Raw genomic sequence first — 19,931 nt, 5'->3', positions numbered from 1 at the left:
AGCATGATCTCCACCTGCCTGCAGGAGGCCAGACAGGCCCAAGATGATCCGGCACAAGAATTTCCACAGGGCTCTGAGGTCTGGGCATCTGGGCTGGTGGCTGCCGGGAGGCCCAGGTAGGGACAGGCAAAAGAGGAAAAGCCCCCACCTGCCACTCCATCCAGCCTCCCGTTTCCACCTGACCAGCCGCAAGACCCCAGGGTTTCCACAGTCTTTCTGGCCCAGGGGAAGAGGCAGGGATCAGATCCGCCATCCCTTCCCATGTGACGGCACCGGGGTGGGCATAGGCTGGCCGAAGGCCACTGAAGGATGGACGCATCACTGCTCAAAGGCAAGGAACGAGAGCCAGGAATTTTAGAAAGCAGGTGGAGGAAGGGGCCGGGGGGAATCGCAGGCTTCTTCAACCCAGGAGGTTCAAACTCGCACTGTAACTGCCAGGCTGGGAGCTGGCGGAGGGTCCAGGCACCCACCCCAGCTCATCAGAAACACTCTGCTCCAAACTGATTCACACAATGAGGCTTCTGTGTGGGAGACTGTGGGAAGAACACGTGCGCGCCTGAGAAAGCAATCAGACAAATCCAAATCAAGAGCCGTCCTGCCAAAAGCACCCGCCTGGCCCCTTTACAGATGCCAGTGTCCCGAAAGACCGAGCAAAAAGAAAAGGGCTGGAGAGCAGGTCTGGATCAAAGAGGAAAAACACATAAGGCAACCAGATGCAGGATGCAACCTTGGATTCAAAATTATTATTATTTTTTTTTTGAGACGGAGACTCACTCTGTTGCCCAGGCTGGAGTGCAGTGGTGTGATCTTGGCTCACTGCAACCTCCCGCCTCCTGGGTTCAAGCGATTCTCCTGCCTCAGCCTCCCAAGTAGCTGGGACTACAGGTGCGCACCACTATGCCCAGCTAATTTTTGTATTTTTAGTAGAGACAGGGTTTCACCATGTTGGCCAGGATGGTCTCAATCTCTTGACCTTGTGATCCACCCGCCTCGGCCTCCCAAAGTGTTATGATTACAGGCATGAGCCACCATGCCCGGCCAATTCAAAATTTTTTCATGAACAACTACCACAAAAAGTGTTATTGGGACCGTAAGGGAATCTGAACGCAGACTGAGTGTCAGATTAAAGGTGTGGATCCTCGTGGCCTTCCTGAGTGGGGTCATGGTCTGCGGTCATGGAGAAGGAAGTCCTTGTCCTCAGAATGCACCCAAAAGGCTCAGAAACGAGAGAGAGAGAGAGAGAGAGAACGTACATGCAGCAACTTGTACTTTTCTTGCCATTTTTACAAAATAAAATTTTTGAAAATAGAACCTCGGGTGATGGGGTGGTGGAAGAACACACTGGGCTGCTTTATTTTAAAAGCTGGTGCCTCCCTCATGAGAACGGCAGAACGAGCCGGGGTACATCCGCACCGTGGAACGTTTCCAGGCATCTAGAGAATCAGAGCGTGATCATCACCAGAAAATCCCGGCTGACTGAGGAAAACATGGACAAGCGATGACAGCGTGAGAAACCCACGGCACAGCAAAGCGTGCAGAGTATGGTCCCATTTCAGCAAACTGCTGACAGATGGATCCCTCTCTATGTCTGTGTCTATCAGGTTAAGATGTGGGAAACAGCAAGCCCTTACGTGACACTTGCCAAGCTGCTATTCGAAGTATCTGACATGAGCCAATTCTGCCACCTTAAAAGCCCTATGTAGGACATGCTTTTATTAACTTCATTTTACAGAAAAGTAAAAAAGGCACAGAGAGGGTGAGTCACTTGGCTGAGGCACCCAACTGGGAAGTGGCCAAGCCAGGATTTGAACCTGGGCTGCCTGCCTCCAAAGTCCATACACTGGGGTCCACCTGAGCTGCTGGAAGCTGAAGCCCTGCCAAAGGCTGGAGAGAAGCCTGGGACTGATGCTGGGACACACTGCAGGGTACACCTGGTAGCTACGATTCCAGATCCACTCCTCCGCAGCTGCATCTGGGCAGCTCATCCCTCCCGCCCCTACCTCATCCTCTCTCTGCCCACGGCACACCCCTGCAGCCTCTCACCTCGGGTGGACAAAGCCTGAACTTTGGCACACCAGCCCTGACATCTCTCCCACTTTTTAAAAAACGCCTCGTCCCAGTCCTGCCGCCAGGATGTGAACAGGCAGGGGTATCAATGGCACCCTGGGAACTTCCTGTCTGAAGGACATTCGTTAATGACTTCCTCCTGCACCCACCCAGGCCCCTTCCACCCCTGCTGCCCGGGCCCTCCTGGCCTCCATCCAGCTAGCCTGGGACAGTCAGCCCCACCCAGCACTCGCTGCTAACTATCTCCGTGGCCTTGAGTATCCTACAGAATTTGGTTCCCAAAAGAAAAATAAAAGATGGAACTGAGCTTCGGAACCCAAGTCAGTCCAGATCTAACACTCTGACAGCTGATGAAACTTTCCCCATTAAAGCGATTAGCCCAGGTACAGTGACTCATGAGTGTAATCCCGGCACTTTGTAAGACCAAGGTGGGAGGATTGCTTAAGGCCAGGAGTTCAAGGCCAGCCCGGGCAACATAGCAAGACTCCTGTCTCTACAAAAAATTTAAAAATTAGCTGGGCATGGTGCACACCTGTAGTCCCAGTTACTCAGGAGGCCAAGGTAGGAGGATCGATTGAGCCTGAGTAGTTGAAGCTGCAATGAGCTGTAATCATATCACTGCATTCCAGCTTGGGTGACAGAGTGAGACCCTGTCTCAAAAAATCTAAATAAATAAATAATAAAGGCCGGGCACTGTGGCATATGCCTATAATTCCAGCACTTTGGGAGGCCAAAGTGGGTGGATCATTTGAGGTCAAGAGTTCCAGACTAGCCTGGCCAACCTGGCAAAACCCCGCCTCTACTAAAAATACAAAAATTAGCCAGGCGTGGTGGAGGGCACCTCTAATCCCAACTACTCAGGAGGATGAGGCAGGAGCATCTCTTAAACCCGGGAGGTGGAGGTTGCTGTGAACCAAGATCATGCCACTACACTCCAGCCCAGGTGACAGACCGAGACCATGTCTCAAAAAAATAAATAAGTAGGCCGGGCGTGGTGGCTCACACCTGTGATCCCAGCACTTTGGGAAGTCAAGGCGGGCGGATCACCTGAGGTCAGGAGTTCGAGACCGGCATGGCCAACATGGAGAAACCCCGTCTCTACTAAAAATACAAAATTAGCTGGGCATAGTGGTGCATGCCTGTAATCCCAGCTACTTGGGAGGCTGAGGCAGGAGAATCGCTTGAACCTGGGAGGCAAAGGTTGCAGTGAGCTGAGATCGCACCACTGCACTCCAGCCTGGGCAACAAGAGAGAAACTCCGTCTCAAAATAAACAAATAAATAAATAATAAATAAACAACTAGTAAGCTACTACCTCCTCAAGAGGCCTTGGTAAACAAAATAATCAGCCAAACAAAATAATCTCTAATACTGTAACAGCCAAAGACAGTGAAAGGCAATGCGGGGATGAAGTGGGAAGCTACTTGGGGGCAAAGGAGCCCAGCCCCACTTTTGCTGCCTATGGCTCTCTCATCTCCCTGCCAACGGCCCCTCCTTTTTACCTTTAGGGAACCACCCCGCTCCTACATGAGTCTGTATGGACAAGAACAACTTCCCTCCCTGGCTCCAAATGGCCAGGCGACCCAAGGCTGACCAATCACAGCAGTCCATTACTCGAGCCACAGCAATTGGTCCAAGGATGCACATGTGATCCCAGCCCAGCCAATCACAGTCAATGAGCATTGACAGCATAACCTGTCCCAGTCACTGAGAAAATTATTTAATTCTCCTTCAATATCCCTCAGGAAGGTTCCCTTCCAGGAGCTTCTGGGAATTCCAAAGCAGTCAGTTTCTCCGTGACGTGGTGCAGATGCCATTTATTTTCTAAGCATCCGAGGAAGCCGCTGGCAAGTGAGACTGAGACGTACATACAAAAACATAGGAATCTAATTCCAGAATCGCATCCAGCCTGTCCGGATGCCCTGTCACGGGACTCAGGAGGAACAGCAGGGTCACAAGAAACTCACTCCCTACATTGACACTAACCAAGTCTACTTACGAGGGTCACTGCTATTTTCCTTTTTTTAAATTGAGTGCATGTAGATGGTTTTGCATAAATGGCATGCTTATGGGCCACACCTCCACATTCCTGCACAGAGCGAAATCACCAGCAAAATGGACCTCGGTCTCCTGACTCAGCCTCGCACAGTCCTGCTAATGAGAACAAAGTGAAACATAAAGGACTCCATTCCTTTTTTTTTTTTTTTTTTTTTTTTTGAGATGGAATCTCGCTGTCACCCAGGCTAGAGTGCAGTGGCGCAATCTCAGCTCACTGCAACCTCCACCTCCCGAGTTCAAGCAGTCCTCTGCCTCAGCCTCCCAAGTAGCTGGGACTACAGGTGTGTGCCACCATGCCCAGCTAATTTTTGGGTTTTTAGTAGAGATGAGGTTTCACCATGTTGGCCAGGCTGGTCTCGAACTCCTGATCTCAAGTGATCCACCCACCTCAGCCTCCTAGAGTGCTGGGATTACAGGCATGACACCGCGCCTGGCCCATAAATGGTTCCATTCTAAATAATGAACCTCGGTTTAAATGCTCAGGGAGAGAAACACTCCCAATCCCAGCCCCATCCAAGAGACTTGATGGGACCAAGATGCCAACAGGAGGATCCCTGCTTCCTCTTGGAGGCAGGAGGTGGCCCCAGAAACAGCCTCCACGCTTCCTGTGGCCCCTCCACCAGGACAGGTGCTGTCTCTTTATCCACCATCCACAGACAGCCTTGATGACATCTTTATACCCCCATATCCCTTCCTTCTGGCCACTCCACCTTCATGCTGGGGCAGGAAAGGGGTCAATCAGAAGCCACCAAAGCTCAGACAGGGAAACACTCCAGCACTGGAACCAGGCAGAAGTCACCGAAATCCAGATGGAGTGTGTTAAGACTCAGGCCTAGGCCGGGCGCGGTGGCTCAAGCCTGTAATCCCAGCACTTTGGGAGGCCGAGACGGGCAGATCACGAGGTCAGGAGATCGAGACCATCCTGGCTAACACGGTGAAACCCCGTCTCTACTAAAAAATACAAAAAACTAGCCGGGCGAGGTGGCGGGCGCCTGTAGTCCCAGCTACTCGGGAGGCTGAGGCAGGAGAATGGCGTGAACCCGGGAGGCGGAGCTTGCAGTGAGCTGAGATCCGGCCACTGCACTCCAGCCTGGGCGGCAGAGCGAGACTCCGTCTCAAAAAAAAAAAAAAAAAAAAAAAAAAAAGACTCAGGCCTACAATCTGTGGAGGCATCCCAGCGATCCAGGCTTCGGGATGCTCCCCAGGGCATATGACCTCGCTTACCCTTGGCTACAGCCCGAGGAGGGAGGCCCGGGGAAACAAACCCGGCAGGGTTATGCAACTCACCCATAGCCCCAGAGATAGGCAGTGCAAGAGCCACTGCTAAACTCAGGGAACCTGGCTCCAAAGTCCACGCTGTGGAGGACCCCCACAGGGGCCTCTCTCTGCCTTAGCCCAAGGTCCTACCCTAAGCAGTCCTCTGACATGGACAAAGGTCTCCAACTATGGAATGCAGCCATGAACGAGACAGATATAGTCTCTGTCCTCATGGAACTCACACAAGTGGATGAGATACTTTCAGAGACTGTTAAGGGCTCAGAAGGGAATAGCATGGAGTGGTTATAACACAGATGGCACAAGCCAGGCACGGTGGCTCACGCCTGTAATCCCAGCACTTTGGGAAGCTGAGACAGATGGATCACCTGAAGTCAGGAGTTCGAGACCAGCTTGACTAACACGGTGAGACCCCATCTCTACTAAAAATACAATATTAGCTGGGCATGGTGGCGCATGCCTGTAATCCCAGCTACTCAAGAGGCAAAGCTGGAGAGTCGCTTGAACCAGGGAGGAGGAGGTTGCAGTGAGCCAAGATGGGGCCATTGCCCTCCAGCTTAAAAACCACACAGATGGCACAGACAGTGGACGTGGGGGGCAACTGTCCATTGAGTGTGGTGGGCAGTCAGGGGGTGTCTTCTTCAAAAGGTTACATTTAAGCTTCAAAAGTTTACATTTAAACATAAAAGAGGAACCAAGCATAAGAGCCAGGGGGACAAAAAGACGGTCCAGGCAAAAGAAAAAGCAAGTCCAAAAGCCCTGAGCCAGGACAGCGCGTGACATGTTGGAGGAAAAGGAAGGCCTGTGAGGTTGCAGTGGGGTGAGAATGCTGAGTTGAGATGGGCAGGGCCCGTGAAAATGAGGCCTACAGCTTTGATACCAAATGCAGGAAGATTTTATTCAGCTTCGTGAAATGATCCGATTTGCATAGGGTTTGTTTTGTTTTGTTTTGTTTTGTTTTGGAGATGGAGTCTTGCTCTGTCTCCCAGGCTGGAATGCAATGGTGCAATCTCGGCTCACTGCAACCCCTGCGTAGCTGGAATTACAGGCACATGCCACCATGCCTGGCTAATTTTTGTATTTTTAGTAGAGACGAGGTTTCACCATGTTGGCCAGGCTGGTCTTGAACTCCTGACCTCAGGTGATCCACCCACTTCGGCCTCCCTAAGTTCTGGGATTACAGGCATGAGCCACTGTGCCTGGCCCAATTTGCATGTTTTAAAGAGCATCCTGGCTTTGATGGGGAGAAGTGACAACAGTGTGGTATGAATCAGCAGAGCAAACAGCCCCATGAGGACACTCCAGCACCCACTGGGAAATGATGGTGGCAGCTCAGTCTGGGGCGATGGCTGTGGCAGGTGGAGGAGTAGGTCCCATCCCCCTGCACAGGACCACAACCTGCGACTGGTCACGAACCATCCTTTGAAACAACCCTTGTCTTTTAAACATCCTTTCAATAAATATTTGAGAACCTGAGATTATGTGCTAGGCATCGTTCCAGGGGCTTCAGTCATGGCAACAAACAACACAAAGCTCCCTGCTCTCATGGTCCGACATTCTCATGGGGAGAAATAGACAATAAACAATCAACATGAGACACAGGGAAGTTCCAGGGTATCTCAGTGGCTGACAGGGCCACAGAGAAGCAGAGCGAGTAAGAAGGGCTGGGAGCACAGGGGGATGAGGGGGAATCTGCATGATGCACAAACAGAGTTGGGGGGGTCTCCATGAGCAAGTCAGAGCTGAACAGAGACCTACAGGAGATGAGAGGGCTTGTGTCACGAGAGAGCTAAGGCGATTGGACCTGTGGGGCTGAGGAATGGCCAGGAGGCCATTGTGCAAGGGAAAAGGGAATGGGGACGTTGCCAGAAAAGTGGCAGGGGTGGATTGCACAGGTCCTGGGCTAGGTTAGGACCTGGCTGTGACTCCTAGGGGATGGGTCTGGCCATGTCAGGGCTTTGAGCGGAGGAGGTAAGTTAAGTGCAGTTTTGATGGGCTCCTGTGGCTGTTTATTGAGAAACCCCACTGGGGAGCAACGGTGAACACAGAGAGGCCAGTGAGGAGGCGGATGCAGGAATCCAGGGGAAAGGTGATGGTGCCTTGGACCAGAGGTGATGGCGCCTCGGGCGTGGTAAGAAGTGGTTGGAATCTGGGTATATTTAGATGAAGCCATAAAACTTTCTGACGCGTTCGTTGAAGGAAGTGGAGAGAACAGTCAAGGCTAAGTGCACGATGTTGGCCCAGGCAACTGGAAGATGAGGGGGGAGGCTCCTGATGGAGTGGGAAGCTGGTGGGAGCCACAGTGTGGCCGGGGGTGATGAGGAGCCAGCCGGGGCAAGCGTGAGCTGCCTTTGACCCCAAGTTGAGATATGGATGCCATTGGATGCTCAGGGGTGGGATTCAGGGGAAAGGTCTGGGCCCAGGGATACCAATTTGGGAGTAGTCAGGACAAGAGATGCCATTCAGACGCGAGGCTGGAGGAGCTCACCCCAAGGACGAGGGATGAGGACGCACAGAAAGGATGCCCAGGGCTCCACCAGTAGGAGGCAGGAGGCCAAGGAAATGAGGAGGCATCAGCAGGCAAGACGAGAGCAGCCAGGAAGGCAGGAGGAAAACCCAGATAATGGAGATTTAAAGAGCCTCAAGGGTCCTTCTAGAAGCTTCCAGAGAAGGTGGAAGGAACTTCACGCAAAATGTCAGGAAGCGAACAAGGTCAGGCCCCTCCTGTTCCTTCCCCCTCCCCAGCACAGGCAATCAGTGAACAGGAAGAAACAATGGAGTGGAGGGAAAGAAAACAAGAAAATTAAGATGGCCATGCCTTGGGCCACGAGGCTTCCTGGAACCCTGGGCCTGGGGAGCTTCTGAGCAGGCAGGGTGGCTCCATATCTCACCCAGGCTTTGGGAGGAAAATCGCTGGACACCTGCAGGGAGCCAGCCCCTGGGCCGTTTAAGGGGGCCAGCGGAGCCCAAAGTCACATTCAAACAGGGGGAGGGAGACGAGGTGAATAAAAGGGATTCTCTTTTTGTTTTGTGTTTTTGATTTTTGACCAAGCCCTAGTGTTGAATTCTCCGCACAATTAATGTGTTTGTGGTATCAGAGCTGCCAGCACCTCCCGGAGCAGAAGGCCTGCACGGAACACTCCTCCACAGACTCCTCCAGGCCCAAGACGTAAACCACAAACTCGCTGGGCTCAGCCTCGGGGGGAGTGGCTATGGCCTCAGGGGCCTCTCTTCTGCTGACCACAAGCATGGAATCACCCTCTGGACACTAAGGAACCTCCATGCAGGACCCACGGATGACAGTGCCAACGAGCCCGCAGCAAATCGCCATTGGGACCAAGACTCATCCAGGAAAAACACCTTCATGGAGCAAGCCCTCCACATGGGGGGACTCACTTCCATCGCATTTGCTAGAAACCAAAAGCCAGGGTAAGGCGATTCCAGGTGGCTGAGCTTCACCACGTTCTAATTAATCAGGATGCGTCTCCCGGTGGAGGTACAGCAAGTACCGGCCATTCCAGGAAGGGACAGGGAATATTTCCTGGAAACCCCGGGTGCCGGGCCTGGCCCTGGAAAGGCCAGACAACAGCAGGACACATCAACATGTATGTGCAGACATCAACACACACGGACACGCATAAACACATGTGTTCATGTGTGTCCGTGTGCGTGTACAGACACGCCATGTGCGCCTGCGTCAACACATGTGGGCACATACCAACACAGGTGTCTGCACACACATCATGTGGTCACACATCAAGGCAGGTGTGTGCATGCCTACACAGGTGTGTGTCACTGTTTTCACCATTAACACATATGTACACGCACCAACACACGTGTGTGCAAACACACACTCATGAAGACAGGGAGAGGCAAATCTACCAGGAGCAAATCAACTAGACTCAGGCAAACTAAAAATAGCCCCTGTTTTTCAGCCGTCGCCAGGGAGTAAGTTGAAGTTGTCTCTCACATGCCAGGAGTAGGAAGTTCAATGGCAGGAAAGAGGAAGAAAAACAAAACAGAACTGGCACACACCTGTGATCCAAGCTCTCCTCTGAGGAGCCACCTCCCCACCCGTGACCAGTGATCAGTTCGAGGGCTTTGTCCCATGCGTCCAGACATGGGGGTCCTACAGGAAACGCCCGGTAGCTAGAGACACTGGACCTCCCTCCCTGGTTCCACTGGGGGGCTGATAAAGGCGCAGAGCGGACCGCCCCTGCAGGACGGGTGGGAGTCCAGCCCCCAGGGTCACTGGGAGCCCTGGGCTAGGAAGAGATGGCCTCCCCGGGAGCCTCACTTGGTGCCTGTGATTGAAGAACACGTCCCTGGTCTCAGACTCCCCCCAGAAGGGAGAGGCCAGGGTGCACTCTGCACCAGCAATGTTTGGCGGGGTGATTATCAGGACAAAGGCCTCGAAGGGACCCTGCTGTTCCCTGGTGATACACAGAAAAGGAAGGGGCAGCCCAGGAAGACATTATAAGAAGGGACCCCCCGCCACCCGCCTTAAGCACGCAGTCGACCTGCTCAGACACGCGGAGAACCGGGAGGACGCAGTCTGCAGAGGCCGCCGGGACCGGCTGTGGAGTCGAGCCCCCCAACTTGAAATCCTGATTCAACCACTTGGAGCTGTGTGACATGGTGCAAGTTACTTTCCGGCTCTTTGCATCCATTTCCCTCAATAAAACAAGACACAATAGTACCTATTTTAGATACTAAAAGAAATAATGCACATAAACACTTAGAACAGTGTCCAGCCACAGCGAGTGCCCATTGACTGTTATCTCTCACGAACCCCCACCTTTTAACTGATTGACAAAGATTTCCCAAAAGGCACAAACTCAGGGACAGTCGGTGCCCTCCCTGGCTGGCCCTGGTGCCTGGGCTCCCTGAGGCTCACTGTGTGACTCTGGCTGAGGGAGGCAGGGGTGAGACAAAGAGCCTGAGGCCAGGGCTGGGGGGTCGCACACGCCTCATTCATTCTGTAACCTGACTGGTGAAGGGTTGGCAAGGAGCTCAGGTGCTGCTATGGCCCTCAGGGACGCTGCAGTGATAGTGACGGGAAAGCCCCTGTCTCCGCAGATACAGGGGTATCAGAAAAAAGCATGCAGGCAAAGATGACCTAAGGTTTTTGCCTCTACCCCTGGAGAAACAAATGGGGGTACTGTTTATTGAGACAGGGACCATAGGCGGGGGCAGCCCAGCAGCGGGATAAGGCAACCGAGGTTGAGTCCAACTAGAAAACCAACTTAAAGACAGCAGAGGGGACCCAGGTTCTCTCCTGGACATGGAAGAAGGCCATGAGGCCTATCATTGAAGAGGGTGGCCTTGGAGGAAGGCCCACGTCCACCAGCTGGGCCTTCCTTGGAGGACCAGAGACACACAGGAACTTGGATGTGTGCCCCTCAGGACCTGAAATGGGCCTTCATTACTCACCCACATACTTGAGCACAGCTGCACGCCAGGTTCAGATCCAGGGAATGGGAGCAAGAGTTCCCGTTCTCACGGCATCTGCCTCTGGGACAGAGACAGACACCTTCTCTCACACACACACACACACACACACACACACACCAGCGAGGTCACTTGGGGCAAATTACTCCCTTCATCTTGTCTCCTTAACGGACACTGATGACAATAAGTCGTATGTCATGGCCCTCTGCAGGGACTAAACGAGACGATTTTCACAAAGGTGCTTTGAACCCTGCCTAGTGCACAGTAAGCCGCCCGTGAGTGGATGCCATGAAGTTCACAATCGCGGCCCTTAGTGTGTCCGTCCAAACACCTGTCTCCAATCCTCCCCACTGGTGGAAGGGAGAAGAAATGAGTCGCACTTCCCCAAAGCCTCTCCAAGCAACCTCGACCACGGGGCCCCTTTGCAGTGTGCCTCCTCGGTCCGTGTGGCGCATTCATCTGGCCGGTCTTTGGGGAAAGCTATGTGTCTATTCATTTGTAATTTCTTTTTAAGAGATGGGATTTCACTCTGTTGCCCAGGTTGGAGTACAGTGGCACAAACACAGCTCACTGCAGCCTCGAGCTCCTGGGCTCAAGAGATCCTCCCACCTCAGCCTCTCGAGTAGCTAGGACTATAGGTGCATGCCACCATGTGCCAGCTTAGTTTTTTTATTATTATTATTTTTGTAGAGATGGGGTCTCACTATGTTGCCCAGGATAGTCTTGAACTCACGGTTTCAAGTGACCCTCCCACCTCAGCCCCGTAAAGTGCTGGGATTGCAAGCGTGAGCCACCATGCTTGGCCTTGTAACTTTGAATCAAATACGTAGCATGTGGATAATTTTATTTGTTAAAACAAAAAATAGGAGCATTACAGATAAAGTATTAGGTTTCCTTTGTCCACACCCCCAGTGTCCTGCCTTCTCTCGTGAGAGTATCCACTTCCGTTAGTCTCACCTTTCCCAAACTTCAACATTTACATATTCTAATATTAAGCCATTGAAAATAATGGCAGGGCACGGTGGCTCACACCTACAATCCCAGTGCTTTGGAAGGCCAAGGCAGGAGGATGACTTAAGGCCAGGAGTATGAGACCAGCCTGGGTAACACAGTGAGACCTTGTCTCTACAAAAATAAAAATAAAAACTGAAAGAAAATATAGAATATTGTTTGGTGGGGTTTTTTTTAACATAAATAGTACCAGAGCTTTTTTCAATTAGTAATTAGTAAAAAAGTAATTACTTTTTTTGATTAGTAATTAGCTTTTTTTCAATTATGGCCTACCCATGCTGAGACATATATCTAAGTTTCTTCATTTTTTTTTTTTTTTTTTGAGATGGAGTCTCACTCCATCACCCAGACTGGAAGGCAGTGGTGCAATCTTGGTTCACTGCAACCTCAGCCTCCCAGGTTCAAGCTATTCTCCTGCTTCAGCCTCCTGAGTAGCTGGGATTACAGGCATGCACCACCATGTCCAGCTAATTTTTGTATTTTTTAGTAGAGACGCAGTTTAGCCATGTTGGCCAGGCTGGTCTCAAACTTCTGACCTCGGGTGATCTGGTGAATAACGAAGACATGGTTCAGATCCCTGGGGGCACACATCCAAGTTCTGTGACAAGGACAAAGACAGGAAATGTGGACAAGAAGTCATTCTTAAGAAATTCAGTCTAAAGAAGCAGGCCAAGGGGGAAAAGATGTCAACTAGTGTGACAATATCCACATCTTCACTCCAGCTCATCATTGAAGATGGAGGCCTTGGAAGATGACCACCCCTTTTTTGTAACCCAGTGAGGGGCCTCTCCCCATGTCCACCAGCTGGGCCTTCCTTGGAGGACCAGAGACCCATGGGAACTTGGCTACCAAAAAATGGTAATGATAAATCAGTAATCACCAGTGATGGCAGAGATAGGGGAAGTGGCACAGTTCCATACCTTGTGGGTGGATGTAGCAACAGAGCTGTGCAGAGGGCAATTTGGCCATAATCTTCAAAACTCAAACTGAGCACACCTGCTCCCAAGGCCCCACTTCTAGAAATCCACCCTATGGAAATGTTCATGAACCACACGAAGAGGGATGTGTCGGGATATCGCTGTCATTTGTGACAGAGAAAATGATCAGTCAGGCCAGGCGCGGTGGCTCAAGCCTGTAATCCCAGCACTTTGGGAGGCCGAGACGGGCGGATCACGAGGTCAGGAGATTGAGACCATCCTGGCTAACACGGTGAAACCCCATCTCTACTAAAAAATACAAAAAACTAGCCGGGCGAGGTGGCGGGCGCCTGTAGTCCCAGCTACTTGGGAGGCTGAGGCAGGAGAATGGCGTGAACCCGGGAGGCGGAGCTTGCAGTGAGCTGAGATCCGGCCACTGCACTCCAGCCTGGGTGACAGAGCAAGACTCCGTCTCAAGAAAAAAAAAAAGAAAATGATCAGTCAGTGGAGAAACAGGTAAACAAGTCTATAACCATTCAAAGGAAAACCATCAGTGATGAAGGAAAATGCGGGGTACATTTATTGCTGAGACATGGAAAATTTTTCAGATAATATCTTTGAATTGAAAAGCAAATTGCAAGATAATTACACATGTTCAAGTTCATTTGCACTTAGTTCAAGTTATGTAAAATATATGTATTGATATGTATACATGCAGGCTCTTGGTACACAGAAAAGGGTCTAGAAAGATCCACACCAATGATGGTGATAATAGCTGAGGAGGGGAATAAAATGGGGGAAACTTTCTCTTTTTCCTCCATTTGAACTTTTTTTACGAGCAAGTATTCATATATTTTTATATAAAGTCGTCCCTCAGTGTCAGAGGGGAATTGGTTCCAGGACCCCCATAGATACCGAGACCTGCAGATGCTCAAGTCTCTGACATAAAATGCTGTGATATTTGCATATCACCTATGCACATCCTCCCATATTCTTTAAATCATCTCTAGGTTACTTATAATACCTAATACGATGTAAATGCTATGTCAATAGTTGTTATACAGTATTGTTTTTATGTCTATTTTTTTGTTGTATCGTTATTTTGGGGGGATTTTTTCTGAATACTTTCAATCTGCAGTTGATTGAATCCATGGATGCAGAACCTGCAGACACAGAGGGCCAACTGTAGGGACTCCTGTCACTAACCAAAAAGCATATTAAAAAAAATCAAAGCACAAGGCCTCCCATTCAAGTTGCACACAGACTCATGGAGCCAAAGAAAACACCAGCGGGCAATCTCTGCTTATGCGCGTGTCTCTCCCGCCCTGTCCCCTGAACACAGGCTCTCTTCTTCCATGCTAAGGCACTTGGCCGCTGCTCCAGCCTGGGCGGTTCCAGAAGTGGCCGTCTTGGGCTGGGCGTGTCTTCCTGCCTTCACGCCACTCAGCCCCAGACCAATAGCCTTTGGGATATCTACAGAAGGATGCTGGGAGGCTCCTGCTCAACTTTAAGCCAGATGCTCCTAGCTCCAGGACAATTGAGGACAATGTGGTTTTCCTCTTTAGAAGCCCGGGAGAGGAGTGGGGAAATTTGGTGGTGCATGCATGTGTGGTACATGCACACACACATGCTCACACATCCTACTGACATCCTTAACCTGATGACATCCTGAGAAAGAAAACACCTTGAAATCAGCCCCCGAATAACTGAGTTGGTGAGACTCTTTACCTGGCATAAATCCCACCACCCCCACACTCCCAAAGCAAGAGACTAGGTGCTCACTCACAGCACAAGGTCACATGCTCGCACTGCCTGAGTGACAGCCCCTCCAGGGACCCTGCATACACACTGTGGGGTCCTGGCACTGCAGCAGCCACAAGGCTGTCACTGACACACACGTTTCAGTATGAGTAGGCCACAGAAATAAAAATCCCAAATTGTAACAGAGAAAGACTCTGAGCTGTCATGGGGAGGAAGAGGCCATTCTGTTGCTTTTCCTGCCATCCCCAGAGACAGTGTCACCCTCCACCGGGACCTCTGTGCAATCAGACTACAGGCTTTGACAGGATAAGATTTGAAAAATCAAAAATAGACACAACATGGCCAAGATGCTCTAGACAACTGCTCACCCAGAGACCTTGAGAGAGGCCACATGTTGCTCCGTATTTAAAGCCAGCTAGCTGGGTCCCAAGAAGTGGCAGCCAGATCTAAGCAGACGTATGCTTCATTCATTCACTCATTCATTCGCTCTGTAAATGAGGGAACAGACATGAAATGTGGACAACGAGCCGTTCTTAAGAAACTCAGTCTAAAGAGGCAGGCCAAGGGGAAAAGATGTCCATTAGCGTGACAATGTCCAGTATTCACCCCAGCTCAGCATCTGGCTGGAACTTTGGTAACAGTGAGCCCCAGTTTCCCCTTCCCTCCACTGCAGGTGCTGGCTCCAGGGCTTCAAAACTCTAAATGACTTTTAGCTCAAATGTGATACTCTGCAATCTCCAAGTCCTTCCCTAACTCCAGGCTCATTCAAACATTGGCACCCAGGGCAGAGTCTGTCCATCTGCAGACCAGCTGACCGCCTAATCTGTCTCCCTGGTTGAAAGGGCAATAGTGTGGATCAGAGGAAAGACCTCAGGCTGCGTGCACTCAGAGGACCTTGGGCTGGTGCCTGTCTCTGCATGAATCTGGGGAGAAAAGCGGCTTATAGTTTCCAGACTGAATCATGAAGGCAGTGAACAGGGAGAACAGGGTCGCGCATTCTACCTCCTGGAAAGGATTCTTATGGGGGGATTCTGGGCAGCGGAGGATGCTCAGCTGAGCACCTACCATGTGAGCTGGGCACCCACGTGGGCCTCACAGAAGGTTCCTGTCCTCCCGGGCTCACAGGATACAAGCAAAGTGCAGCTCTAATTTTACCGGACCCTGCTACCGGCTTCTGTGAAAGCAGGCGTCGCACTCCTGGGCTCCTTCGGGTGGCACCACGGAAGCAACCCATCCACACTCCTGATTTGTCGTGGGCTCCCAGACCCTTTGGGGGGGGTCAGGCCTCCGGGTGGGCTCCCATCCAGGGCTCCCCAACCCTGGCCTGCGCCTCCAGCAAAGCCCCTGGGTTCCCCTTTTGCCCTCCAGCCTCAGTCTGGGGCGATGAGGGTGGTGAAGAGGCGGGCAGCGGCCCCCTCCCGATGCACCTGGCCTCCCTCGTGCTCTGCGGAGCCGGTGGGCGCCGATCCCGCTGCGGTCGCCCACCCATCGCAATGCTTATGCGCTTATGCGCGTCTCTCCCCTCCCCGCCCCCCCCCGCCCCCCCGCCCCGTCCCCTGAACACAGGCTCTCTTCTTCCATGCTAAGGCACTTGGCCGCAATGCGCGGGTCCTCCTCGGCGCCCAGAGCTCAACAGCCCGGGTCCGTGCGCGGACACCCCCGGGGGTCCCTCACCCACCTTGAGGACCTGCTGCTTGATGAGCGAGGGCACCATCACGATCATGACAGCGCCCAGCACCGCGCACAGCAGCCCCGCGACGCCCAGCGCCGCGGCAGCCCAGCGCGCTTTGGTGGGGCCGCCCATGTCTGCGCGCCTGGGGCCCACCAGCGGCTCGCAGGGCTCCGCGCCTGGCAGGAGACGGGGACGGCGACAGAAACAACACAGGCGGGGACTCCGGGCACTCGGGCCGCAGAGGCACGGTGGATCTGGGACGGCAGCGCACGCAGGAGCAGCCCAGCAGGTGGCCAGTGGTTTTATGCCCCATCGCCGGCGCCGCCAGACCGCCCCCGGGCCTCCTTGGGCTCCAGAATTCCGGCGGCAGGGGCGGGGCCTGAGCGGTCCGGGGGCGGGGGAGAGGCGGGGACGGGGCGGGGACGGGGCGGGGCGCTGATCGGACGGGCAGGGGGCGGGGCCATGGCCGCCAAGACCCGCCCCGCTATGCTGCGGCTGACCCCACGGCCTCGCTTCCGTTTTGGGGCGGGAGCGGAGGAGGCCTCGTGGCCGCTGTGCCAAAATGTCTATGGGGCCTGAGTCCCTCACCCTCTTGCTCCCTTCACCTTCCTCCTCCCCTTCCCCCACCTATGTCTCGCCTCCTCCCAGCTCTCCCCTCTGAGCCTCTCACCCTTCCCTTTCCCTCCTCCTCCCCCTCCTGTATCGGGACCATCATCAAGGTTGGTCACAGTGATTAGGACTTAGCCAGCCCACCCAGGAACCCCAAAGCCCTTACAACGATCCACATGCCCCGCCACCACCCCATGGACCCTCATCTCCCCAGTCCATCTCCAGCCTCACTGTCCCTGGAAGAAGCCCCGCAGGCTTCAACCCCAGGGCCTTCATACACCCTGCACAGGCAATTCTATTCTCCCAGGTATCCGCCTGGCTCTATCCTTCATAACGTTGGTGCCACCATCACCCTATGACTGAGCACCCCCTGGCAGGTTCACATTCATTTGCATCCTTGCATTCTGACCATGTGCTCCAACTGGGATGCCAGCCCCTGAGGTAGGGCCCCCCACTCGTCCTCAGCTCTAGAACGTGGCCTGGCAGGGAATGCCTGCCCACAGTAAATATTCTAGAATGAATGACTGAGGAGTCTTCTAGGTGCTGGCCCCCTCCTTAGTGCTTTGCACACAATGGCTCCATTTTACAGATAAGAAAACTGGGTGGTGGCTCACGCCTGTAATCCCAGCATTTTAGGAGGCCTGTAATCCCAGCATTTTAGGAGGCCTATAATCCCAGCATTTTGGGAGGCCTGTAATCCCAGCATTTTGGGAGGCCGAGGCGGGTGGATCACCTGAGGTTGGGAGTTGGAGACTAGCCTGACCAACATGAAGAAACCCCGTCTCTACTAAAAACACGAAATTAGCCAGGCGTAGTGACGCGTGCCTATAATCCCAGCTGTTCGGGAGGCTGAGGCAGGAGAATCGCTTGAACCCGGGAGGCAGAGGTTGCGGTGAGCCGAGATAGCACCATTGCACTCCAGCCTGGGCAACAAGAGCGAAACTCCACCTCAAAAAAAAAAAAAAGAAAAGAAAACTGACGCACAGGGAAACTTAGTTAACCCAAACCGAGTTCCCCCGTTTCTAATGAAGAGGGAAATCAATGATAAGCACGTGAGCAAATGAGTGAAGGATAATTGCAGGCAATTGCTCCAAGAAAACAGAATAGGCCCGGTGCATGGTGGCCCACAACTGTAATCCCAGCACTTTGGAAGGTCCAGGTGAGGGATCGCTTGAGGCCACTAGTTGGAGACCAGCCTGGGCAACATAGTGAGACCAGTCTCTACAGAAAATTAAAAGATTAGCCAGGCATAGTGGCATGCGCCTGTGGTCCCAGCTACTCAGGAGGCTGAAGCAGAAGGATCCCTTGAGTCACGGAGTTCAAGGCTGCAGTGAGCCCTGATCTTACCACCACACTCCAGCCTGGGTGACAAGAAGACCCTGGGAAAAAGAAAAGAAAAAAAGAAAGGAGAGAGAGGGAGGAAAAGAAAACAGAAGAAGATGCACAGCAGCGGGCTGGCACTAAGTAGCAGTTGCTCTTAGATGGGTGAGTGTGTCCCTGAAGCGCTCCACAACCCCCTGTAGTCCTTCCCCACACCCCACCTGGCCTGCCTTCTGGTCCTGCAACACTGACCCCACCTTGAGTTTTGGGCCCCTCACGTAGGCCAGTCCCCTCATTTTCTGAATGAAGTTATTGAGAGGACAAGAGATTCTGGGTTACACAGGGACAGGAGGGTGGTGTCCCAGCACCTGGGTAAGGCAGGCTCAGTCCTTGAATGCTCTAAACCTCTTACTTAACCCCAGAAGAAAGCAGCCTTCTCCCAGGGCCATCCTTAAGCAACATGTCTTGGCCTGAAGCAATATTTACGGAGCATCTGCTATGTTCTGGTTAGACAGCTTTGCCTGGCACTGCCTTCCTCTAAGGAGGCCGAATATGGTCCAGTGCCCCAAGGGGGAGGGCCCAACTCCTGAGGGAGGTCAGAGTGGCTAGGGTGAGGCTATGGTGGCCCAGGCGGAGAGGTTCAGAGAAATCCAGGCTCTGGGGTTTCCCACATTGGAGTCCTAGGGCAAGTGGTGTGGACCTTTCTGTGCCTCAGTCTCCTCATCTATGAAACAGGGATTAGAAGAGCCGCTTTCCAAGGGCTACCGTGAGGATTAAACAAGTCAAAAACCGTGCCAGTGCTTAGAACAGTGCCTGGAATGTGTCAGTGCAACTGAGCTGGGGGCTGTCATTGTTATTTCCAGGACCTACATGACCTGGCTCCTGCCCATCTCTCTGCCTCCATCTCCTGCCGTCTCCCCCATTGTTTCTGTTCGTTGAGCGTCCCCAGCTTTTTCTTGTGTCAGGACCTTTGCACTTACAGTTCCTCTGTCTAGGATACACTTTCCCTAGATCCTTCCACGGCTCCCCACTCTCCTCTTCCGGGCTCAGCTGAAACCTGCTCCTCAGAGAAGCCTTTGCCGTTGCATCTGTCGAAAACAGGAGTCCTAGCCCACTGTGAGGCCACCTTGTTTTGTGTGAAATGGTCTCATCTGTTTACTTGTTCATCTCCTCCAACTCCCAAGACACAGAAGCTGACACTGTTTCGCTTATCGATGTATCTCCAGCACCTGGAAAAATGCCTGGCACATAGCAGGTACTTAATAAATACTTTACTCGGCTGGGCGCGGTGGCTCACGCCTGTAATCCCAGCACTTTGGGAGGCCGAGACGGGCGGATCACGAGGTCAGGAGATCGAGACCATCCTGGCTAGCACAGTGAAACCCCGTCTCTACTAAAAAATACAAAAAAATTAGCCGGGCGAGGTGGCGGGCGCCTGTAGTCCCAGCTACTCGGGAGGCTGAGGCAGGAGAATGGCGTGAACCTGGGAGGCGGAGCTTGCAGTGAGCTGAGATCCGGCCACTGTACTCCAGCCTGGGCGACAGAGCGAGACTCCGTCTCAAAAAAAAATAAAAATAAAAATAAATAAATAAATAAATAAATAAATACTTTACTCAATCAGCTAATTAACTCATTTTTTTTTTTTTTTTTTTTTTTTTTTGAGACGGAGTCTCGCTCTGTCGCCCAGGCTGGAGTGCAGTGGCCGGATCTCAGCTCACTGCAAGCTCCGCCTCCCAGGTTCCCGCCATTCTCCTGCCTCAGCCTCCCGAGTAGCTGGGACCACAGGCGCCG

General features: G+C 52.6%; 1 protein-coding gene across 7 annotated transcripts in view; it reads right to left on the bottom strand.

Moving 5' to 3' along the window:
- Nucleotides 1-16,573, bottom strand: part of LOC105493629 (scavenger receptor class B member 1) — an 88,905-nt gene extending 72,332 nt beyond the window's left edge. For 3 of the 7 annotated variants that reach the window (XM_071070823.1, XM_011761461.3, XM_071070822.1), the window contains exon 1: nucleotides 9,920-10,073. In XM_071070823.1, the coding sequence (XP_070926924.1) occupies nucleotides 9,920-10,069 (150 nt within the window). In that variant the 5' untranslated portion in view covers nucleotides 10,070-10,073. Of the gene's footprint in view, nucleotides 1-9,919; nucleotides 11,458-16,217 lie in introns of those variants that run through there. The other 4 variants (XM_011761483.3, XM_011761475.3, XM_011761506.3 and 1 more) reach the window with 3 other exon arrangements.
- Between the last annotated feature and the right edge of the window lie 3,358 nt (nucleotides 16,574-19,931).

The sequence above is a fragment of the Macaca nemestrina genome, chromosome 10 (genome assembly GCF_043159975.1).
Source record: "Macaca nemestrina isolate mMacNem1 chromosome 10, mMacNem.hap1, whole genome shotgun sequence".
In the NCBI taxonomy this organism is placed as follows: domain Eukaryota; kingdom Metazoa; phylum Chordata; class Mammalia; order Primates; family Cercopithecidae; genus Macaca; species Macaca nemestrina.
This window is presented reverse-complemented; position numbering and strand designations above follow the sequence as displayed.